At 49.7% G+C, this 24,640-nt stretch overlaps 3 protein-coding genes across 3 annotated transcripts; 1 reads left to right on the forward strand and 2 right to left on the reverse strand.

Annotated features, from left to right (window-relative positions):
- Window positions 1-69: 69 nt before the first annotated feature.
- On the reverse strand, window positions 70-4,284 carry M406DRAFT_351398 (uncharacterized protein; the record flags this gene model as incomplete). Its single annotated transcript, XM_040922625.1, has 7 exons — window positions 2,142-4,284; window positions 1,387-2,060; window positions 1,155-1,241; window positions 819-978; window positions 521-614; window positions 375-456; window positions 70-162 (listed from the first exon to the last, which is right to left on the reverse strand). Exons 1-7 carry the CDS (start codon window positions 3,904-3,906, stop codon window positions 70-72), a joined length of 2,955 nt encoding a protein of 984 aa, XP_040777212.1. The 5' UTR covers window positions 3,907-4,284.
- A 1,145-nt stretch (window positions 4,285-5,429) lies between these two features.
- On the reverse strand, window positions 5,430-6,347 carry M406DRAFT_322293 (uncharacterized protein). The gene is made up of 2 exons (XM_040919620.1): window positions 6,054-6,347; window positions 5,430-5,905 (listed from the first exon to the last, which is right to left on the reverse strand). The coding sequence occupies exons 1-2, from the start codon at window positions 6,233-6,235 to the stop codon at window positions 5,764-5,766; spliced, it is 324 nt and encodes a 107-aa protein (XP_040777213.1). The 5' UTR covers window positions 6,236-6,347; the 3' UTR covers window positions 5,430-5,763.
- Window positions 6,348-11,847: 5,500 nt separating this feature from the next.
- On the forward strand, window positions 11,848-14,130 carry M406DRAFT_11941 (uncharacterized protein; the record flags this gene model as incomplete). Its single annotated transcript, XM_040915373.1, has 4 exons — window positions 11,848-12,308; window positions 12,490-13,002; window positions 13,065-13,722; window positions 13,834-14,130. Coding segments are annotated over 4 exons (1,929 nt in total), but the record flags the coding sequence as incomplete, so codon positions are not given.
- Window positions 14,131-24,640: the final 10,510 nt, after the last annotated feature.

Raw genomic sequence — 24,640 nt, forward strand, 5'->3', positions numbered from 1 at the left:
AATGTCTCTTGGCCTAAGTCGCCCGACTAGGAAACCTAACACTATTGTGGCCCATGCATGTTCATCTGCCTACACTTGAATCCTCTCCATCCCGTCCTCAAACTTCAAAATGAGACCGAGCATGATCTGTGACGCCTTCTCTCGCGACCACGCCATGTTATCCTACCATGGTCACTCATCCCGGCACAAAGGATTCAAGATTTATGTTGCCTCGGTCTTACAGACTACATCCCGGCCTCACATGCCCCCCGTCTCTCGCTCTCTCTCTCGTGTCATGCTCGAATCCAAAGGGGCCCCTTCATCCAGGAAGCCATGCAAGCGCCGCGCTATGTGGGATATCAAAAGAAACGCACTGCTGAAGATGCCATCCTCACCATCACCATCACCGCTGCCTCCTCTTTCCTCTTTCCTACTCGGCCCACCGTCTTCTCCGCTTCTGCCAGCAAGAGCAAATGTCTTCACGCTGTTGTGTTTGGGTCTATATTCAACTGTGCCCAAAGTAAAAAGGGGGCGGGGAAACAAGTCTTCGAAGCCGCCCGATGCAAAATGAATCAAGAAATGCGAGACTTTCGTGCGCAGCCTGACGCCAACGGAGTCGCCGTCCCAGATACGCACTGCGGTTGTCCGCAGGTGGGGGAACCATTGGCGGGTAATAGTCGTGGTGGTGTTGTTGTTGTTGGTGAGTGGTTCGCTTCGAAACCGGAGGCTTCCTGCCATGGACTACAGGCCCTGAAGCTCCTATCTCCGGGGTGTTGCTATTTTGAAGGCTCAGCTTCAGGCATTCGTGGGACATTTGAGAGAAGCTTGATGAGACGTACCGTTTACCATCTGTCTCTGCTTGTTGAGCCAGCTCCTGGGCTGGTCTCTCCGCTGCAGCACGACATGGTTGCTCTGCAGCCGACTTGTGAGGTCGTACCACGCCGTCGAGATCATGGCATTCTCCCGCTGAAGGTTCTTGATGATCTGCTCGTGTGCGGCCTGATGGATTGTGAGCTTTCTTAGCATTCGAGACAATTGTACAACATAAGATATATGATGGAGCATAATAAAAGGAAAAAAACATTCAAAAAGCACAAAGTTGCATAATACAAGACAATTTGCCTAAGACAATACTTTCGATTTAACATCAAAAGACGGGGAAGAGGACAACTCACCTTTTGCGCCGCCAACGCTGATCCCGACTCCAAGGCCTTGATCCGCTTCTGGAGCTCGTACCGCTCCTGGTCTTGCTTCTCGAGTTGCTATTTTCAAAAGGAAGACCCAAAGATCAGCCAGTCATCCACGAAAAGAAATGAATCTCCATGGGGAAACAAAGAGAACCCGGGTACAGATCTACTACGCAGTAGACTTCTTAAAGAAACCCATCATGCCGCGCCTCGTCTTTACTGTGGTATGCTTAAGCATGCCTTGTTGGAACGCTATCATCTCAGGAGGCGGAGTCACTTGTCTCAGGGTGAGAGGAGGGTGTTGCAAGACTGTGGGCACGATGTGGTCCTCGGCCTTCACCGTGGGGCGGCTGTCGCTCTCCATCACGGGAGGAGGAAGGGTCAATGTGGAAGAGGAGCCACTCAGCTCCTCCCTGACCAAGCCCAGGATAGAGACCGACCTGCTAACAGATACACTAGATGTCCTGCTCCAGGATTCCGTCGTGCTAGACGCCATATCGGGACTACCACGCAGGTCGATCATCGTGGGAGGGGCAGAGGAAGAATACAACAAGAGAGATTTGCCACGCTTTACCTCTTTCTGCTGCTTGACACGCTCGCGCAGCTTGTCGGACTTGGACTTGTAGCTCTTGAGCGCCTCCTCCTGCACAGCGGGGTCGACGCCGGATGCTGTGGTCGCGGTCTCGGAGGGCTCGGAGTCCTTCTCCTTGGACAGCTTCTCCTTGGCAACGAGCGCCTCGAGCAGCTGGGCCTTGTGCATGTTGTTCTCGACCTCGAGGTTGTTATACCTGGCACGCAGGGTCTCGAGCTCGGCGCGCAGTGATGCCGCGATGAGCTGGTCGGACTGCTTGAGGCGCTCGAGTCCACTGAGCCGGTCCTCGCCGACGGCGTCCACTGTGTTGTTGTGAGCATCGTTAGCATGGGCCACACCTCTATTCCCGCCAAGGTCGTAGCTGGGGTCATCAAGCAACGCACAATCTGTCTTCATGGCCAACATGTCGCGGTCTTTGTCCTTGGCGGCCTCTTCGAGCTTGCGGAGCTTTGTCCGCAGCTCGTCGAGGTCCTGCTGGGTCTTGTGGTTGGACTCCCGCAGGTTCTGGAACGCGACGTGTCTGTAGAAATCTGAGGTGAGCGATGCGAGCGATCCATGGTGGAGGGCCTCCTCGAGACCGTTCACTAACCCTTCGCCCGTCATGTTCTTGATTAGAGCCTCGATCTGCTCCTGGGCCACGCCGTGCTTCTCAAATATCGTCTCGTACTTCTTCATGGCGATGTCCCGCTCCGTCTTCATGCGCTCTAGCTCGCGACGTAGGTCGTCGGACTGGGAGGACGTGGCTGCGCTGTGTCGCAGGACCTCGATCTCGGCCTCGAGCAGCTTTACCTTTGAGAAATCGTTGGTCGTCTGCTGCAGCTCCTGTTCCAGGTTCCCAAGGGACGCCTCGGCGGCTCCGGAGGAGGATGGCCGCGGCAGCTCCCCGCCGGCGCCCATCTCCTTGATGTCCTCTATGTATCTCTCGTTGACAGTGTTCTGGTGCTCGAGCTGGGCGAACTCGGTGCGGAGCTCCTCGTAGAGCTCCCTGTAGTGGTCCTTGCGGTCGCGCTCGTCGTTGAGGGACTGCTCAATGGTAGTCATGGCAGCGAGCATCTCCTTCTCGGTGGCCTGCAGGCGGTCCCTCTCGATGAGGGCCCTCTGCAGCTTGTCGTCGAGCTCCTTGCGGGCCTCGAGCTCGTACTGGAGGCTGGCGACCTCCTGCTCGAGGTTGCGCTGGGCGGCCAGCTTCTGCTTATACCGGTCCGCAGCGTTGGCGCGCCTTTCGAGGTCCTGCATCTGGTGGTGCAGCTCGTCGTACCTGTCCTTGTACTCCTGGCTGTCGGCGCTGCTAGCCTTGTATCGCTCGACCTCGACCTCGAGTTGACGCTGGTGGGTCTGGTAGGCGTCGATGGCCTCTTCCTGACCGGCGATGAGGCTGGCCTGCTCCTCAATCTTGCGCTGGAGGGCCTGCACGCGCTGGCTCTCGTCGGCGCCATGCAGCTTCCTGAGGTCCTCCAGCTCACCCTCAACCTCGGCCAGCTTGGCCTTGATCTCGTCGTGCGACTCCTGCAGATAGCTGTGGCGCGTGTTGAGGTCGGCATACCTCTTGGTGGCGGTGTCGAGCTCGCGCACCTTCTTCTCGAGCTCGGCGACAAGCTTGAGGCGCTCCTCCTCGTCCTCGAGGTCCGGGTCGCGGTCCCGCGCGTCCTCTAGGGACGCCGCCTCGGCCAGCTCCTTCATCTGCCCCTGCTTCTCCTCCACGATGCGGCGGATCTCATTTTGTTCTGCGGGGCCGAATTCGCTCTGCAGCTTGTTGATGAAGCTGAGACGCTTGCCCTCGTTCGAGTTGAAGACGGCCGTGGCCAGAAAGACAGCCACGAGCTGCGACAGCCCGGCGGCGTCCGGGTTCTCGGCGACGGTGCGGAAGTCCGCAACCTTGACAAGGGGCACGCACTCGGGAGCGTCGCGGCGCATGTACTTGACAAGACCCTTGTAGACAGACTGCAGGTTGCGCTTCTGCGTCAGCCAGCGCGAGGAGCCTGTGTTCGCGTCGAGCTCAGAAGTGTCGTAGGAAGGGTCGAGGTCGTGGAGGATCTGCGAAAGTGTGATGCCGTCGGCCAGGTCGTTCATCGACTCGGCGGGGGTCGAGACGGGGAAGGTGTTGACCCATTTGAGCAGCGCGGCCTGCGCGGCTGGACTAAACGGCATCGTGGCGAGCGGTGTGGTGTGGTGTCTCGAGGGGGAGGAGTAGGAGAAGGAGGAGGGGAGTGCGGGAGGATGTGGGGGACGACGACCCTTTCAAAAGGTCGGGAGAACGTTGGATTATCGAGACGGATCGTCCGTCCAGTATGGAGACCAGGGGAAAAGAGGTACTGAGCAACAAAAGCAGGCAGGACCAGGCGCTATGCAGAAAGAAGGGCAGTCCTCGTCGGGGATATCAAGGGTCGTGAACGAAACGGAAGTGTGGGGCAAAACAGGAGATGATAGTCAGGCTCATGAGACAAGAACGCACGAGGGACAAAGTAGCAACTGATAGCAGTTGGTAGATGAAAGCCGGTCCTCTTTTTATAAAGTGGCTCGTGGATTCCCCCCAGCTATGAAAAGAAGGGGTGGGCAGTGGGCTCGTCAATGCGCTTGAAGGGAGACTTGTATGCTCAAGTCGACCCTGACTTATGCCCTTTGTCACAAGACAATCGAGCTATCCGCATCTTGATTGTTCGCGTCTTGTCTATCGAATGCCGTGGCAGCTCTTGTCCTCCTTGTTCGCTGACTATCTTGCCTTGGTCTTTGTCATTGCCATTATCCAGAACTGAGCATGAACTATGTACGCATGGCCAGAACACTCGGAAGGAAAGGGGAAATTGATTCTTCGAAGGGGACACGCAATGCTGTTTGGTAGTCATGACGCCCAAACAAGCCGGCACCCTGAGGCCTTATCGAGATTATCTCCAAGGGGCCTAGTTGGCCTGTCACCAAATTAGCCTAGACATGCACTGGCACCCTAAGGTAGCAGCAGCCAGAGATGCAGAGCCAGGCGTTCAGCAGGGGTTCAAACTCCCTGCAGCGGCAGTGACCGCTGACAAGCACTTACTGAAACTCAACACACGCAATACTGCTCGGCAGGGTGCATCCGTCAGGTGCATCCTGCCTACCTTTAACGACTCGATTAGATACACTTACTTACATCGACATCACCACTCGGCTTTGCTATGGATGCTGCAGTTGCGGTGTGCTTGACTTTCGTATGAGCAGACACAAACTCCAATTGGCTCATTCTGTTCTGGCCTTGTGTCTCTGACTATCGTTCTTGAGGAATCCCTTGCAACATCGACAGGCAATTGTGTCACCCACAGACTCATGCTCAGGCATCTGTGGGCATCATCCTGGTGGCGGCGGGCCATGCTTTGTGCTGCACGATGGAATCCGCCTCGCCGAATGGGAGCCGAGCAGCAAGCGAGAACAGTGTCAAGAAGTAGACCGCCACCCTCGTGAGCAGTGGGTTCGTATGCCTTCTTTCAGCACTTGGTAATATGGCACTGTGCCACCAGAAACCCACAAGAGTCACACCAGTATTTAGCCAACGTTGTCATGGCTAAGATCAGTGGGAAGCAAGGGAGGAAGGGGACGGGATCTGAACATCAGCTTTTTAGGGATAACCAGACGATTCAGCGGGCACATGAATGACCATGCGGTGGACAACTAGAGGTAGACAGCACCATAAAGGACGGTGTCGCAGTAAAATGGACCTGAATTGAACTCCGTACCAACCAATAACTCCAAATGCCAAGTTGATCGACCTTGTTCGGCAGAGCGAGTGTCCAGTGTGAACCCCGCAACCCAGTCCTCGAGAGATCGTTGCAGGTTATCCCTCCTGCTCATCCATACGGCCAAAAATCCAGAGGAAAATCATTCGCTAGCCAGACAGACAGGTCATGTATCCGTTGTTCTTCTTGTAACGCCATCCCATCCAAAACAACCATCTTTCGCAGATGAGGCAAAGGGGAGAACCCCGATCCGTCTAGCAGCCATCTTTTCGAATGGCCTGTCAAGACATCTCGGAGACAGCTAGTACCGGTAGCCCCCGCTCTGTGCGTTACCCTCACCCTGAGTTGAATAAGTTTTGTCCTCTTCGATCGCACCGCCGTTGGACTGGACCCATGTGAACATGCTATCAAACACCTTCTCCCCGGCGGTCGCGGCGAAGCCACTACACGAAAAGCACAATCTTGTCAGCATCTGGTCTCTTCTTTCTATCTTGTCTGTCCACCAGCATGCACACGAACGTAGCTCCTGTTTGGGGAGGAGAGGTGGAAGGATAAGAAAGGGGGGGAGGGCTCCTGGACGATCATGCGTACTTGATGAGATCATATTCGTGGGTGATCTGGCCCTTGGCATCCTTGATCACCTGCATAGCGGAATTGACAACGTCTTGGGGGGTGTCCTTGTTGAAGTACACGATGAAGGACTTCTGTACGTCCACGGCGCTGATGCCCATGATGGCAGAGAGGAACAAGAGGAGGTACGACACCGGCTTCATTGTTGCGGTGGTTTCTTTTTGACGTCTGGCGGTTTGGGTGACTCGATACTATCGCAGCAAACCGATGGTTTCTCTGTTGTAGAGAATGCGGCGGTTGATTTGGGGGGCGGCTCGAGGTAGATTTGGCTGGTCAGGTTGTTTGCTGTGTGTGATGTTTCGTAGAGGTGCTGATGTGAGAAGTGGGAAGCGTGGTTCTTAAATAGTGGCCCCGACAGAGGGTCCAGGTGCTTAGAGGAGAGCCGCCCCTGGCCTTGGAGGAGGTTGTGACGCACTGCACCGCACGGGCGATCCGGCCGGGCCGTACTAGGCCTGCTCGGCTAGCCCCTGTCAGAATCCGGCTTGTGTCGCTGCACCATAGTATAGGCTTGGCGTGGATGCATTTGGTGCATGGTCTCGCCCATAGGGGCCTGGACCTTCTGGAATCTCTCCGGCTTGTGATACTACCACAGCGGCTCCCACTAAGTCTCCTGCTGACCGATTTAATCTGATGGTCTGTCCTGTCTATCATGCCACTAGATTACAAAGTCGTAATCCTTTTCTACTGTATACTGAAAGCTTGTAGAGACTTGTAGCGTCCATAGCCGAAACCGGTGATTGCTGAAATATGTAGTATGCCATCCACGATTCTGTGTAGCTGTATTGCTGCGATGGATCGACAAGCTCAGTGGAGTCTGGCAACAAGCACATATACTTTAACGGGTGGGCTGACTCATGGTTTGAGATTCCCATTGAATAAAGTATGAAATACAGCTGGTTGTGGTGATGGGCTGGTAAATGTCAAGTGTAGTGCCAGAACTCAGATTAGTCATCCAAGACTGGATCTGATAATCTTTTAGGTCTGAATGGACAAATCATCTTTTCTTTTCGGTCTACCAAACGGTAGGCGCCTTTCTTATTCTATGTATTTTGTGTGACCTTGCTTTGTTTGTCTGGCCGGATGGTGATGACATTTATATAGCCGAGACACAGCCACATTAGAGATGGCATTACTAAGGCTAGAACAGGACTTTCTCTTTTGTGTGTTTGCTAATATCTCCAGCATGTACACTAAAATCAAGATATCATACATTATGAGGTCGTCATAGCTTCCTGGACAGCGCAGCAGTCCGGCACAATCTAAAAGCAGGTCCAAGTTTGTCTACAAAAAGCAGCGGATCTTCAATTCGAGATTTCGGGATCGAGTATCCTCCCAATCCTGAAACTGAGCTCGGTGCTGAGAAATGCGCCTGCCCTTTCTGTGCTAAGCCCTTGGATGCCAAAAGACTGAGGCAAGGTAAAAAATACTGGCAGTGAGTTCTCAGAAAATTCTGGGTTTCGTTTTACAAGATCATCATCACTAGTTCATCAATAGTGACCACATACACGAAGACATCAAGCCCTTTGTGTGCGTCTCGGAGAACTGCAGATCGCCGTTCTTGTTCTTCGCGCACATGAAAGATTGGCTCGACCACATGGTCACAACTCATTCGGAAGACTGGACACGGAAGGTCCACATGTCAACTTGGTTTTGCAATGTCGGCCACAGTGGTGGATCGCCCCAATTCAACGACTATCGCGACTTCGTTGCACACATGAAGAACGCCAAGAATCATGACCGGGAGCCCCCCAGCGACAAGCAGCTTGAGAGCCTGTCTAGGAAGAAGCAGAAAGAACTCATCAGAGAGGACAAGTGGGCATGCCCTCTCTGCGACTGTGTACCAGACGAAATCCAGCCTGTGCTGAGAACAAGCGACATCAACAAACTCGAAAGCAAGTTAAACGAGCATGTCTCTCAGCATATCAAGGATCTGAGTTTTATATCAGTGCCTGTGTTAGCTAATGTGGATGCCGATGAAAAGGCAGTCTCCATGGTCGAGGGCGAAGAGCACGATCGCGGTCGGCTCAGAGGAACGCATTCCCAAGCATCCTTTCCGAGTGGACTGGACGAAGACCTTCTCGCCTTATCACTCAACTTTGACGACCATCTACTGCATCCTGTGTCCACGGTTGACTCGCCAAAGTCCAATGAACTTCCGAAGACGAGCGAAATGCTGTGGCATGACAGTGGTATCAATGATCACAGAGCTGCCCATGCACCAGAATGGAGCGAGCAAGGAGATCCCCTACTTTTCATCTCAAGTCCATGCACGCTTTATCTCTTCTCAAGACTACGACATCCCGGGATCATGATGAATTCTTTGATATTGGGCCTCCTAAGTTTTGGGACGCGGAGCCACTCTCGGATACGATAAGGAGCAGAATGTTGCCTTCACAGGCACTTGTACCCTACGAATCAGTTTGTGATCAAAAATACCTGCCAGACGACGATTTGGAAAGGCTCATATCATGCGAAGCCGTCTTCAGGGAGCTTCATAGAATATTCAAAGACAAAACTCGTGAGGATTTGGTCCGCCTGGCCCACGCAATTTGCGATGGAACAGCTCTCTCGTCCAGGTCGAAAGCAGCCCCTTTCTGCCAGAATCTTGGACCACTCGCAAAAGGCTGTTTGCAACACTTCTTACAATAAATATGGTCGGCACTGTCGTAAGTCTCATTAATGACGGGTTGTATGATGTGCATCTTCCATTTTATCGATCCGACACACGCTTCGAGCTTTATGGGCCTGTATATCGGCTATCAGGACAGGAGGGCAGCGAGGAAAGACTTCCTATCAATATGTTCTCAATATGGCACTGGCTTAAAATTGAAAGTTTCTGCACGTACCAGTGGAACTTCCTGGCTCCCTTTTTCGCACAAACCTCGACGGACTGCCCTCAACTACCACATTACATTCTGGACTCTCGCCTCGTTCTTCCATTTCTGGAAGATAAGCTAGTCACTTTGTCTAGAACAAGCGCCGAAAATATTCCGAACATCTACTGCGTCAAGATTCACCCGGCTCACCATAGCATTCTTTCGGTACGTATGATATCTTTTGAATAAGTTAGGCCACAACTAATCAACCATACAGACAATCAACCACTATTTCGCAGTGCGCTGCCTCCCTGCTGGTGTCTTTCTCAAAATAATCTCGGTTTCAGAAGGCTCAGTAGCCAGAATCATGCCTACCTCATGAACCTACAACTCACCTATTCGTGGCGCGCCCGTTACTACCTTACTTTCCTTTGGGCTGATGGGAATTTGAGAGACTTTTGAGAGTGTTATCCTGAAACTGGCGGCATGCCTAGGACCCACGAGTTTGCTATTTGGATCGCCCAAGAATTGCTCGGCCTCACTAACGGGTTGCTGGAGATTCACTCGTGCCCACCGGATTATGATGGAACCTAGACGAACATGCGGCAAAAGAAACCCGTGGTTATCATGGGAATCTCAAACCGGAGAATATCCTCTGGTTCGAGCAAGCCCAGATATTCCAGAGAGATAAACAGCAGCCGCGCCACCAGCAAAGATTGATGATCTCTGACTTCTACATGCCAACGATTGACGGCTCCGAGAGAGATCGCCCTCGGCAAGGGCATCGCTGTTCAGGAAACTCCACTTACAGACCTCCAGAAAATTATCCTGATTGTGAATCTACAGAGAAATCCGATATCTGGACTTGGGGTTGTGTTCTTCTGGAGTTTACCACGTGGTATCTCAAAGGCTATAAGGCTTGGGATGATTTTTCTCGGCAGCGAGCTCTTGATGACCGTAATGTCATCAAAGAGAACACATATTTCAACATAATGCGGATGGAAATTGACGGCCGCACTTCAAACATTACTAAATTGAAGAAGCCAGTCGTCGCAGTGAGTCACCCCAAAGAGTACCGCGGAATCCTTGCTGAAGTCCAATCCTGAGAGGCTATTCCGAAGACTGACCTTTTATAGCAATACACTTGGCTTCGAGATGACCCACAGATCACACAGTTTCTTATCGACACTCTGGACTTAATTGAACTGAAATTGCTCAGGCTCAGGCCAGAAGAAAGAGCGATATGCGGAGAAATTATAGACGATCTGAGAATTATTTATGAGAAGTGCGTACGAAACAATAAATACCCTGTGATGCCGGTTCCAGGAAGGCCATCAAAACATATTTGCGACGACTACGTGGCACTCATCCTAGGACTGGGAACGAACGAATAGAGGTCAGATAGTGGTTCAAGTACTTTTTGACGGCCCAGTCCAGTCATAGGTCCACATCTCGAGTTCGCACCTCGTCAAGCCTCGGACAACACCCTCAGTCATGCTTCACAACTCAATGTCACATAACGAGAATGTCATCACGATTTTCATGAATGTGAAATGTGGAATATTATGGAATGCACGCGAGCCCGGGGGCTACACATCTACATCTACAAGCGCAGAGAAGGGGTGAGAGGGGGGGAGGCAGCTTTACTGGACCAGTCTAATGCATCCGAGCAGTCCCGGCTCCTGTCACGGTTCTCACTACTTTTGAGCACTCCGTTTCAGATGCATCAGCAGCGAACCAAAGAATGAACCCCACGTTTCAACCACGTATACAAACCAAGAGTTGATTATATGTTGAATGATGTTTGCTCCTACTGTGACTCGAGTTCAAGATATTCCATAGCACAATGATTTACTTTGAACATTCCTCATCAGGAGGATACCTTAGTTCATAGGTTCATGCTTTCCGTTGTTTGCATTTACTGTACTGCTCTCTCTGTTCGGTTACGAGCATGAACGTGTACAGTGTAGCCAATGCATGCCCGAGAAGCGCGCTGCCTAAAGTACACACATAACCACACGAGACAGAATGGAACAGGATGGTGCCCAGAACTCCGCTGCATTTGAAGCTCTATCCGCCTAGATATAATCCAGTTTCCAAGGGCAAATAATTCATCGTATCACTCGACCTCGCCTCAAGGCCCAATGAGTCTGACTCCCATTCATGTTCCCACTACATATTTGCCTCCCCCTCCTTTCCATCAGCTGTGATCCTGAACTTCATACTTCCCGCCACTCAAGACTTTGTACTAGGGGTGCAATCAAACTTCAGCTTGATATATTAAACGATAAACAAATACTGTTCTGTCAGTCATTCGTATTATGGTCACATGCCACCCACTGACGAGGCTTTCACCGACGTCTGGACCTCTATACCGCTATCCGCCGGGATGATATCAGCAACCGTTCATGGACAATGAATCTATGCATGTTGCAATGAAGTTTTGGGTGTCAGATGTAGATAGTTCGAGGGTGGGGGCTGCTTATCATTTCCACTTTAGCATTCAGTGACAATTTCTTGGATTGGTTCACTTCTGCAAAATCATCGCTCGCGGAAACAATGATTAATGTTTTCGATGGTATTTAAAAACTTTGCTCAATGTCAATCCAAGTATACCGAGCTCTCACATCTTCAGGACTGGCAAATCATTCTTTTATTCCCCCCCCCCCCTCCCCCCGAGATAACATGAAATTTTTCAGCTGAAGGATTTGATTCCCTGAACCGAGAACCAACAGACAGGAAAGTTGTGTTGCACTTTACGCTTTCAAGGCCGGATGTGGAGCCAACACAGAACCAACAGACAAAAAACATGTAGAAGCCTCCAGCCCACTAAAGGGGGCTGATCATGAGGTAAAAGCAACCAAATCTCTGAGCTTGAAATCCAACTCAATCTCTGACCTTACAAGTGTCTCGAAGTCCAAGCCATGTCCACCGATAATTCCACAGACTCCTTGGGAGTAAGAACTGGGTTATGGACTAATTGGTCTCGTGGCTCAGTATTTGGCTGGACCCTGACGCTTGTCCAGTCTGACGCCAACCTCCTCATTGCCCTGATCTCTTTTTGTGTGACCCTCGTTGGAGCGCGTCTGTGGCGCATTGTTTGTTTCACCCTTCACTTTTCATATTCCAACAACTCTCCTTGCGATGCGATCTACCACCAAAGACAGGTTCTCCTGAGGAATAGCTCCGATGCCATGAATGGCGTTGCTGACTTCGCAAGGCTTTTCTGCGCCTGGCGCCTCATCGGGAAACATGTGTGGACGCGTTCTCTTCCCTTACTAGTCCTCTCTATTTTCTGGCTCGCCAGCTGGACAGTGGCGTCTGTTTTTTCCTCGCAAGTTTCATCAGCCATGGGGAATGAGGTGCTATTATTAAGCGAACATTGCGGTTTTGTGTACGTGTGAAGGCAAAGTGTTGTCCCCTGACCCATCAAAAGACCTCCCAAAAATCAAGTAACCCACCTCCCACGCGCCCCCACCCCCCCCCCCCCGGGAAAACAAATCTCCTACTCTTTTGTCTCTTCTTGATTTATTTTCTTATGTCTTGGGAGTCCTAGTCTTCTGAGCTGACACGAGCTGCAGGACTTCTGTGAATGCGACTACCTATGACGAAGCCCTGCTTTTCACCTGGCTCTATCAATACTTGGAGTCATCAACAAACTACGCTGAACAGTGTTATGGTTCCGATGACTCAAACTTGGTTGGTTGTGACACTTTCGTGCACCGGAATCTTCCTTATAACATCACAACCACTGCTGAGTGCCCCTTCGACAAGAACATTTGCCTCGATGACAACAGCACTATCGTACTCGATTCTGGTTTGGTCGACAGTCGCGAAGATTTCGGGCTCAATACACCCGATGGCCAGCAATTTCAGATCAGAATGAGAGTAGAATGCGCACCAATTCGCACAGAAGGCTACACTACCAACTTCAACCTGTCCGATGATCGGTCCTACACCCAATATTGGTATGGGCCAAGTGGTGGAAATTTTACGTACGAGTGGACGAACGACGAGCTATGGGAGCTCAGAAAGCTTGCCATCCAAAGTGCGAACTTTGATGTGGCACAAACTAATGATGATTACAATATTGAGTAAGATGGTTCTTCATGATTCTCCAAAAGTCAAGCGAAAAAGCATACTAAGCTGCCTGAAGTGTGTTTTCAGTCTACTCGAACAACGGAACTCTGAATGCCTCGGAAGCACTGGGCTCCGAATTTGATCCAATTACAGAGCTCACCATAACCAACGCGGACCTCTCGCTCTTTTTCATCTCGGCAAATCAGATCTTGTATCTGGAAGAAGTCTTGGATCCGTTGTTTCGCGCGACCACGCAGCTCTCTGAGGGTTACTCTTTTTACTTCTCAGACCAGCCTGCGTCACCCCTCGCGTGTTCCTCACAACAGCAGATCTGTGTTCCTACTGGAAGTGGCTCCGACTGCACACCTTTGCTTGGGGTCTACGACGTATTTCCAGCAGCAAAGGGTCTGATTGAAGACCGCTCAGCGAGCTACAGAAACAGTTTCGACTGGTTGCTAAACGACTTCCACCTCAATGGCATGACTATATATCAAATCGTGAAGGTTATGAGCTCATCAGCGTTAGAGGCAAAACAGAGTTTGACCTCTGGCTTCCAACCCGGATTGCCAGACAACCAGTGGCAAATCGAGGTCGAACGATGGTTTCAGATAAACTTGGCAGCATGGCAATATCTGTTCATCAGCCTTGCCACGGGGCCCGGTATTAGCTCGATACCGGGGAGCTTCATATCAACCCCTGGAAACACCGAAGAGGAGGTTCTTTGTCGAAATCAGGTAGGCTTGTCCATCACCGAACGAACACCTTCTTATTCTTACCAGAGAACCTGATTCCTCCTCAACTCTGTCATATATATGCACTAGCTGATCATTACAAACAACTTATAGAAAATTACGAGTGCGGCTTACACTTCGTTCAGCATGTTTGCTCTGCTTTTAATCTTCATTTTCGGAGTGATATCTATCGCGACTTCATATCTCCTACCGCACTGCATCTATCACTACAGAAGACGCCTCTATGAATCTCTCGAATGGCGCATACACCACCCGCTTCAACTCCAAAGACTAGCACATGAGGAACTCGGCGCTGGAACATGGTCAAAGACGGCAATGTTTGTTCCAATAGCTGGACCAGATGATACTCTGGCTGGTCTTGACGTGTCAGACCCGAGCGCTCCCAAGTTTCTCATCGGAAATGACACAACAGCAGTTGCTATGATCGACGTTGGCCACCTCAGACGAGACTCTCTCTGTATGGATACTGATCATGAAAAAATGGACGAGTCTCAGCGACTGCGTCTCCACGATGAGGAATACCAGTTGCAAAGTACAGCATCAACTTTTTCAACAAGTTTGTAGAAAGGAATGACTACGATATGGACTTAATGTTAAAGGGAACATTGAAATGGGCGGGGAAGTGAAATTGTGAACTTTGTCACAATGATTCTGTAAATAGCAGGAGATATTTGGGACAATGCATATATTAAAATAGGTGCAGTTTGATCTTGATTTCAGATATCATGGAAGCGCTCGAAATATCACATGTCAAGAAGAATATGTAGGCAGCATTAGCATCAAGGTGCTTGTAAGGCCATCCATGAAGGCACGTGGCAAGTACTCGGATCCGGCTGGATTGCATCAAACCTGATATGGAAGTTAGTTTCAAACATGATGTAACAAGAATGAAGTTGTATTGTTTTGGGTCGGAAATGGGAATGGCAAGGTATGCTAATCCGCCCGCAGAAACTCAACGCAGACATGAAGTGCTTACATGACACTCCTGCATGAGAACATTGTTGCTGATCTCGTCTATTTGGGAGTTCAATCATGAATTGCTATGAACAAGTACTTTCGAGACTGTTCTATTGGGTTCATTCTCTACAAAGTCTCTATTTTAGCCTGCCCTCCCTTCAAAATTACGCTCCGGTTCTCAGTGCAGATTTCTTCTTCGCATTTACTCTTTCTTGTCCCAAGGGCCAATTTGACTTGTGATCAGCAATTTTCTGGTGGTTATACTAATGCGGATAAGCATTGCAGTAGTAGATGACCCCCCCCCCCCTTTTTTTTTTTCTTTTCTTCTTCTTCTTCTTTCCTTTCTTTCTTTCTTTATTTATAGTATGATAATATTTCGGAACTGGGCTAAATCCCATAGCTAGTTGTTGTTGGTTTTTTTATTTTAAAAAACAGTGAACGTTCGATAACAACTACAGTAGACCTTGAATGCTTTATGAACTGCTGTTCTTGACAGAGCTGCCTCTAATTTCCTGCTTGGCAGAGCGGATATTCGGTAAGGCCCATAATAGACTGGCAGCATGGTATGTTGCCCCACTGTCCGGAAAGCCACTACGATGCGGTGAGTTTCGATGGAAAGATGTTCTGAAGCATACTCATATAATTAAGTACTTAAACAGCGAAGGTAAAGGATGTGAGAAACCTTATTGAAACCTTCTTTCTCCATCTTTTTACCAAGCACCACGAAGTTGCCCAGGTATGAGCCTACGTAATGTGTTGTGCAGACGACTCATACGAGACTTGTCATGAACATCCCTGAATCTCACACCCCGTTGAGGAGGTGGGGCACGTCTACCATAGTGCAAGCCTACCACGTGGCAACCAGCGCCCCCTGTTTAGCACAGGATCACGTGCTGGCAGACAACGACCCTTGGATGTCACCGAGCGCTGGAGCAGAAATGTACGCAACCGAGGGTCCAATCAACTGCCCTTAGTCCGCAGAGGCACAGATTGTGTCTCATTGGAGAACTCATTTGATCGAGGCTCAACATCCAGTATTTTTAGAAAATAACACGCAGGTATTCTTTGCAAGGCTTTGCATGCCACCTAAAACCTGCGGTCTATGTGCTGAGCATGGTATTGCAGAAGTGAGCGCAGTTCTCATCGAATGGGGAAGGTGGGATTGCAGGCTGGTGTCTGCAGCGATTTTTGGCCCCGCGCCTGGGAGCTCATAGCGGTCAGAAGATCTGCGGGCCTCCTAATCGCCTTCTGCTTGTTTGCTGACCGAGGCCAGGAGCCGTACTTTAGTACCGTGCCCAGGCTGAGGTACCATTCTCCCCATTGCCTTAGCACCAAAGCTGAGACCGACTTCGAAGGCAAGCCAGTGCATTCCGCCCGCAGGCTAATGATTCTAAATGCGCGCTTCTTTAGGTTTACAAGCATTATAGACTGGCCCGTTTCTCAGCCTGGCGACAAGAACAGATACGGGGCTTCCCTGGGATGCCACGTCGTATGCTTCATAGCGTAAGATCTTGCAGTCAGTCTAGTCTCAAGGTAGGCGTTGGGCTCAAGGAATCATGCCACTTCATGACAAACAAGCTTGTCCGAAATATGGAAATGAGTGATTAGGCACCCATAGAAACTGTCTTCGGTCGCTCGCAAGGGGCTTCAAGACTAAGGAAACCTCCTTGCCTAAGAGAGAGACAGCCCATGGGTGTGTCCTTGACTGCGCATACACCATAGTCGGCAGTCTGGATTCGACATTTGTCAGCTCTACTGACCATTTGAGTGTACAAAGCCTGCCGATCATCTAGCTGTAGGCCGCAAAAAGAGTAACCCTGTAATAGCGCCGTATATCATGGTATAAAACCATTATTGACGGGTTGCAGCGCATGATATCATACAAGATGGACCCATGAATAATGCATGCTTCACTCAGCGCTAATGCGTGATTGTCCTGGTCCACGTGGCGGTGGTAGCGTTCGTAAGCACTAATCTTACTAGCAAAGTAAAGCATGCAACTTTTGAAACACAAACCGAGAATGACATTCATCTTGCAGGGGATCCCACCCCTAAACCTGATGCCGCCTCGTTCCGCCATGGGTAGTCGGAAGTTGGATGTGTTCCTCTGTAGTTGTCAGAAGTGCATGATCGCTTTCACATTCTACACACACTTGGCCCCATACGGCCATTAGCAAGATGTAAGCGAAGGGCGGTGGCTGAGGGAGCGTCGGTATACAAGCCGCCCGACAGGTTTCCCCGGCTTCTGTGGCGACTCTCGCCTTAGCAATGTGCCAATAATCATGTCTGTCCTGTCATACTACAAACTAGAGGGCACCGTGCTCCACCTTCCCAGCTAAAATCCATCACTTTCTGAAAGGGTTCTGCAATGAGGCTTTCATTGTGGAAGACTGGGAACCGGGGATCATTCTGCGCAGTGCTAAGCAACAATAGCCGGGGCAAATGTGACTATGAAACTACGCGAATGCCTGCTCCATGATAATACGCGGTATTATATCTCTCAAAAGTGCACATTGTGTTCAAGTAAATGTTACATGCATTGAAATACGAGGATCTGCAGAGATGCGGTGTGCGCAGCCACATCGCCATGCTTACCCCCGGTTCACACCAAGCTTCAGAAGTCCCGCGACAAGGGTGACACGTGGGAGTATTGGAAAGACAAGGTGATCATCATTTTACTGGATGAGGCACTCAGTCAGGCAATGTCCGCTTCGTTGTCCGATTGGATGTTCACTCATTGAACCCTGAGGGGCAGGATGATATGTGATCGGGGGGGTTGGGGGAGGGGGACGAGTTTCGATATGCACCAGTCACGGAATCCTCATTTGAACTGTTTAGTGGCATTCTTGGGTCTTTGGTATCTCCATGTAGGATGACAACTATCTCATCTTCTACCTATGGCTCAGTCGTAACAAAAAGCAGCAGGTTGGTGCCTCCAGCATAGCTCTTCGCCTAGGCCAGATTCCCTCGCTACCACGAGTCTCTGTTGAAGTCGGCTTCAGCGTGATTGAGGCCTCTATATCCTACTCTAAAGCCCACAGACCTACCCCAGCAAGATCATGCGACAATCTTTCCAGTCTGTTTTGTCTCTCTGTTGTTTCACGATAATTATCTGCTGAGAGCTCCGTGACCGGTTCTGTTCCAGAGTTACTCTGATCAAGGACGCGCATATGTCTCTTTAGCTTTTTTTGTATGCGTCTTCGCTTGGCCCTGACGCCTTCCATCGTATATGATGCTTGGAAAACGGCATTGCAATCTCGTAAAGGCGACGCAAGAAACATTTGAATTCGGCGTTGGCGAAGATTGCGGCTCAGTGAGCGGCTTCGTCGGACCCGAAGTGTTGAAAGGGTACTATCGAGTTTTGTCTCAGCTTCTCCTGCCATTCAAGGTTACCAACTCAGGGATAATTTTTTTACGGCCGCTTACAGAGCCATCTTTTTGGTTTCCTGGAACAGTTTGATGAGTACAATTTGAGAACTAACGCTGTTCGAAGCGCATACGGATTTTAAATGAAAGCTGAGTGATATTCGAAATTGAGTAGGGATGTGGCTTTAGAGTGGTTGTCGTCAAATGAAATGGGCTAATTCTCAGACGAAAGGGACAGAAAACCTTTTAAGAGACAGCCGCCGTTTAGCTTGTGGGTAGTTTGAGAAGTTGTGAGAACTTGAGGACCAGAGTCTGGTTCATTGACTTCTCCAGGAGGTATTAAATATACTTGAAGGCCGACTGATTTATTCAGTCTGAAGCACCTATGTGTCTGAAAACACGGAGTCCAGCCACCATCCATTGTCTCACACCACATGCATGCAACGGACGATCATCTACACATGCATAATTAGTCCAGCAAGCCCGCCACGTGTGAAAGTATCAGGACAGGCCCCCCCGCAGGTTGCATCTTACCTGCATGTGCTTGTCTTGGTGATACCGGAAGCTGACCACTGCAGTAATCATGCAATGCCAAGCCCAGGAGCTGCCACAAGCCCAGGTCTGAGTTCATAACGTCAAGGATATCATGTACATGATACATACGCGTTGCCCTGCTGGCGTAGAGCCGCAAGTGGCTTACTGTTGATCCCTCTTACAGCCTTGTTCGACATGCACGGTCGCAATTCTGGCCCCTGAGCCAAGGTGACAGAAAAGATTTCCTGGCTCTTCATCATTCGGCACTTCGAGTCAGAAAACTGATACTCGCCCGCACATAATCACAGAAAAAGTCTTACCAGAAGTGTGAGCGATTTCTATGGTAAAGTGCAGGAATAAGAATTCCACCTCCACGTAACCAGAAAAAGTTTACGTCTCACTCTTTTTTCCACTTCTCCATGCGTGGTTCCTTAAAGAGATATCATAATTAGTAAACGGGAGTCAAAGTATATGGTTGCATACTGTTTATGGCGTATCGCTCATGGCCAGCACCTAAGTAACAATAAGCACCGAAGTGCTGGTCACAGTCAACCTGGCTTGCGTGGTTTTCCGCCCTCCCTTACCTGCCGCTGATTTGGCCCCTATCGGGCGCTGACAGAAAGAAGAGGGATACACCATAGTGCATGGACTTGTGCATTCATCTGAGTGTCAAACTCTAGCCAGCCTAATCTGCAACATTACATATGCGAAAGATGAGTTGAGCATCCACTTCAGTAACAGGGGAGTTGTGGCACTGATGTAATTACATCTCTACTAAGCCATTCGAAGCCTGACTCTCCCTCTACCAGTAAATTTACCAGTAAAGTGTCCAGCTTAGATTCATCCATGATTCCCAAAGGATACCCCGCTCTTCATCTTTTGCTTTTTTCTAATGCGTTCTACTTCCTGCTCTGCTTCGCCGTTTGGCGTCTGCACTTTCACCTGCCCAGAGATGCGAAAAGATTGGACTATAGCCACCTGGGAAGAACGACGCGAATTTGTTGTAATAGGATGAATTATACATAACGACCTCCAATGAGTAGAGTCATTGATGGGTTGTGGTGTCTAAACTGAGGCTACACATTTTCAATTACAGCTTCATTATGTAATTGTATCACGCAACGACATATTGAATTGACTTTTCTCTTAATTGACAGCATGTTACGCAGGTGACAAATCTAGTACTTGTCAAAATGCCTACGGATACCTGTAAGAGTTAGATATAATTTAGTGGATCTAATTTCTATAACAAACACATCGTTGGGATTGTTCTATGCAGAACACTCAGCCCAGTTTTTTTTCAGATAGGACAACTTGTATCACAGCTCAAACAATCGCCATTATTGGCCTGGGGCAAGGGAGCTTTGGAAGGTCGAGCCATCTATGCTGAAGTAAGAAACGTAGCATCCCCTTTATTACGAGCAAACAGCTGATGCTCCTGACCCTTCTGCAGCTCGGCTGGGTGTCCATAATTCCGTTTCGGTGAGGCATAGTGATGCAGACCTGTACGCCGTCTATTCCTCCAGAGTCTATAGAACAGTCACTGAGGGAGTACTTGGTCAGGTCCCGATACGGTTGACATCGCGTTTACGGATCTAATTGGGCTTGCTTAGAAAGGGGTATCAAAAATGTTTATAGCTGTTCGCGGTAAGTTGAGGTAAAATTAGGCATAGAAGTCTCGATATTGTTCAGCGAGCATCTTTTTTCGGTCTTGACACTCGCCTGTTTGCGATAGTGGCGTCGATGATGCGTGTAGCGTGTTGAGGGGTTTGGACTCTTCCAAGATTCTGATGTCGGCTAGCACGGCACATTCGACACGACGACGACCAGAGATCTGCATCAAACGCTTCAATAAACTCGGCGGACGGCAACCTGACAGAAGCTGGAACAGGGAATTTTATGGAGCTTATAACCTATTGTCTGTCTACAACATACCCCATTGTCACCGCAAATCATAGAGATAACGTATTGCCGTTCTCTCAGCCACCTTCGCTGCTGGGTCGTGACGGTGGTTCGTGCGAGATTCCCAGGACTCTGGACCGAGATCACTCGTGCCCGAGCAGACAAGCACTTAAGCCACCCCATTTGGACGGATGATGTAGGTGACTGCATTCCTTGACAGCTGTCAAAACAGCCAAAAGTTTCTCCAAACGCTATCGCTAAGCTCCGTCTATTCCCATATTGGAAAGGTAAAAGATCTCAATTTGTTCGCAAAGTGTGCCGACGATCTTCATGCTACTGAATCGTGCTTCAGCCTCGAATCCAAACTTAGATGAGTCCATCCCAGAAATATTAGTTTTGTGGAGGTTCCAAGACAGGCCTCTGCTGGCGAGTCTATCGAGGCACAAGGATACACAGTATAGTTCCGTCTTCTTATCGAAGTGACCGGCAATTGACTAGGTAGCCTTCTGACATAGTCAGTATAGGTAGATGACATGGCGGCCGATCCTGAAGCTGCGTGACATGTTCGTGCCTAGAATCTAAGGTTTCTCTCCATGGACAAGATGGAGGGAGGAAGAGGTCCACCCCCTTCCCCCTCAAAGTATCGTGCTTGTTTCCCTTTGGGCCACACAATTCAGCTCCTCGGAAGGAGCGGAGACATTGACTATGCATTCCCTGTCCTCCAGGCCAGATTTGCAGGCTATCAGATTACGCCATAGGGAAATGTCCACTGTAAGGAAAGTGTAGGGTAATGCTTAGCCTTATTAGCCCGTGCTATTATTCGTCAAAAAAGGAAGAACACGTCGGCCTTGCTGATCAACATCAGTCTCGAACCTCACCAAGCGCCTTAGCAAGTACGGCATCTCGTCTTCCGCTCTTCCATTGTCTTCTGCCAAGAACGTATTATTCCACGATGCTCCCCCAACAAGATAAGCCGTGAACGAATCAGAAGTCGGGGATGATTCACTCTCCTCCGTCCTGCATGCTGCTTCAACATGTGCTTAAATGGGAAGGACCCATCAAACGGACAATACTCCGTTGAATATTTGGTGATTACAACCTCATTATCACACGACAACTCGAAAAAGCAAGAGATCAATTCGACTTTCTGTGCCGCACGGGTGCCTCTAGGATATCATAAAAATACGAAGCCATGCATGGCTTTGACATTGCTCTACTATCCGTTAGCTCCCGCTCCAAAAACCCCGACCTCGTGTGATAATTTCCGTTATCAAAGTGCTATAGCCTTGCGGCACGATCATGTCCCAGGGATGGTCCTGTTGCCCAGGACTGTAGGGCTCGTGCATTTTGTGCACTTAACAGTCTGAGCCAGCCCGTGCTGAATTGGTGAGACTCGTAGCTCTTTTTTTCCCTATCATTTTTCCTCTTTCTCCATGTAGTAATCAGTCGCAACCTATATACAGTCGCCTGCCTGGTTAACGCAGAACGTCTCGCGTCAAAACATCCTCCGTGGGTTTGTCATGACCGACAAATCACAGGGCCTTTCACATCCTCAACAAAGTGGAGTCGCATTCGGGTTGGTTCTTGATGCTCGATCGGGTTTATCTGCCGACATTGTAGTAACCCTGACGGCAACGTTGGGCGGAGGGGGCGATTGTGGCGCAGATCTGCAGCTAAAGGGAGAGAGGGCTGGGCGATAATTAGGACTGGTTTTTCTTTTTGTTTTTTTTTTCCTTCCCGTTTTTTTTCCTCCTCTTCTTTTTTCGCCTCTTCTGTCGGGCACTTGGTCGGAGATTGTGAAGGGCTGACACGCTATTATGATGAGGTCAACTAGAGCCGCATATGTGGATACCCACGGCCGGCCCTTGGGTGGCAGTTGGAAAGCGGTCTTGTTGAGTAAGTAAGTACTGAGTGTACTATACTGTAGTGGTGAAAGCTGCCGGGACCAAGACTCTGCCCTGACATGCCCGCGACGCCCAAGTTCGCCATGTAGATCCCAAATGCCGTCAATGGCAAGATCTGTGGGCCCAAGAAACCCACCAGGGTGTAGATATGCGCTCTGCTTGCGCGTTACATTGCGTTTGACCGCTTCTTGTGCCAGGGCCAGAAAGTTTATAGAGTGAGCTGAAAGATTGAAGAAAGAGGCTGTGAGAGGATAGGCGCGATAGAGGAAAGGGAGGGGGAAAAAACGTGAGAGGAAAAAAAAACAAACCAGGTAACTTTTGCTTATGACTCAGTCATTGGACAGACTTAGCCTTACAGCTCGCGATCACCAAATGATTATAGTATGATTCATCTGTCTATTCTATACACAGTGTCTCAAGGACTGGGTATATTTCTTCCTTCTTCTTGGGTGACTCGCATGGGTTTCCCTTCTTTCATTACTCAATACGAATCAGATGTGGCTGCACCACACTGTTGACCAGGCAAGAAAAGCAAAATTGCTACACTGTGTTTGTGTGCCGAATCGTAGCGCGGCGGGAGATTTTGTACCACCAACCCGCGTGTATACAACAATGCAGATCCGTCGGAGTCTCCATTTTATTGTCGGCAGTGCGTCGCCTCTGTGCTTAGTGACCCATTGTTTGGGCCACGCAGCACATGCACAATTAAGTTCAGCTACGGTCTAGCCCTTCATTTCAGCCAAAGAGGAAGGATGCTTTTTCACAATCGCCATTTTAGTCGAAAGCCACATGGAGTAGTCTTACTGGCCATACTTTACGGAATGTGGGATGCTTTTGTGTTTCCCTCTTCCTCTCATCTCCAATCCCCTAACGTGGATGACTGAGGCCAGAATACCACCATAATATGCTCCGAATGTAGCCCTGTAGATAGAGAAGAGGGGGTCGGGGGAGAACGAAAATGTCAGGGTTTAAGGTTCAATCTAATCTAAGAGAGGAGAAGTGTTGTTCATGGGCAAGCTGAGTCCAGATCTCCAATAGCAGACTATGGGTGCGTCGTCGCCCCCCTCGCCCCTCGCCCCTCGCACTTCGACCCTCGACCTTGAGAAGAGAAAACGTCAAGGGCATTTATTTATCATGTTCACATCTTATGATATATTTTATGAAGCAGGGAACGTTCGTTCAATTCCTGACGTGCTGTAACTGCAGAAAGTGATTTCTTTAGTAATCCCTCCACTTGGTACCCTCCTCACTCATATAAGGTAAATGAGGTTAAGAATTAAAAGTAGGCAGTCTCAGAAGGGGGGCGGAGACTCCATCCGGGATGAGACTCTATCTGAGCTTGAATAAAAGTATTTTTTGAGTGAATACTACGTATGTATGTGACCATCATGGCATTCCAGGTTGTTGTGCAGTGTTGCATTTTTAGGAACCCCGAGCCAGGAACCAAGAAAACAAGGACAGAAGCATCATCTTTCTTTATCGAGATGCCCATCAGTGCTGCGCTACCTGGTCAATTAGTGAAATCCCCAATGCTACCTCGCACCACCCGGCACCCGAAAAGATTGCCAAGATCCTCGCAGGGTTGACGGGGGCGCGATGCAACTCGAGATTTGTTGAAAGACCTATCGCCACAACTGTCGCTGTCGATATCGCTGTCGCTATTCACTCAACATGCTACGCATCGTCTAGACTGCAGGAACAACGGGTGGAAAAACCAGAAAAGGGGCAACCCTCCTAACCCTGCTTCCTGCAGCTAACAGTTTTGTTGGCCATCCAACCTCACTACCTCGCAGTCTACGCGATGCGACTTGCAAGATTGAACTTTGCCGCTAGGTCGCGCCAACAACCAAACTTGCTTCACAACGACGTCGTCATGCAGCATATACTATCACGTTTTTCTCTGTGTGTGTGTGCTACCATAGTAAGCTGTTGCTAAAAATGGGCGACCGAAGAAAAAGAAAGAAAGAGGGGGCGGAAGGGTCACATCCAACAATTGCATCTTAAGCGGCTGCGACCCAGAATCCCTTGTCGCCTTTCCTCCCTCCCCCCTGCCTCTCCCCTGCATTGGGATTTCCTCCTTGATCCTCGCCTTCTTTTTGTGAAAGAATTTCCTTCGGGCCTTCTTGATCTAGGCTTATCGTCGTTTGGATTCTCGGTTCCAGTTTTTGCTTCATGGGGGATCCTGCAAAATGTTTACACAAAACTTCCATCAAGCTGAGAGCGCCCCACGAAACGGC

The sequence above is a fragment of the Cryphonectria parasitica genome (assembly GCF_011745365.1).
Source record: "Cryphonectria parasitica EP155 unplaced genomic scaffold M406scaffold_4, whole genome shotgun sequence".
Classification (NCBI taxonomy): Eukaryota; Fungi; Ascomycota; class Sordariomycetes; order Diaporthales; family Cryphonectriaceae; genus Cryphonectria; species Cryphonectria parasitica.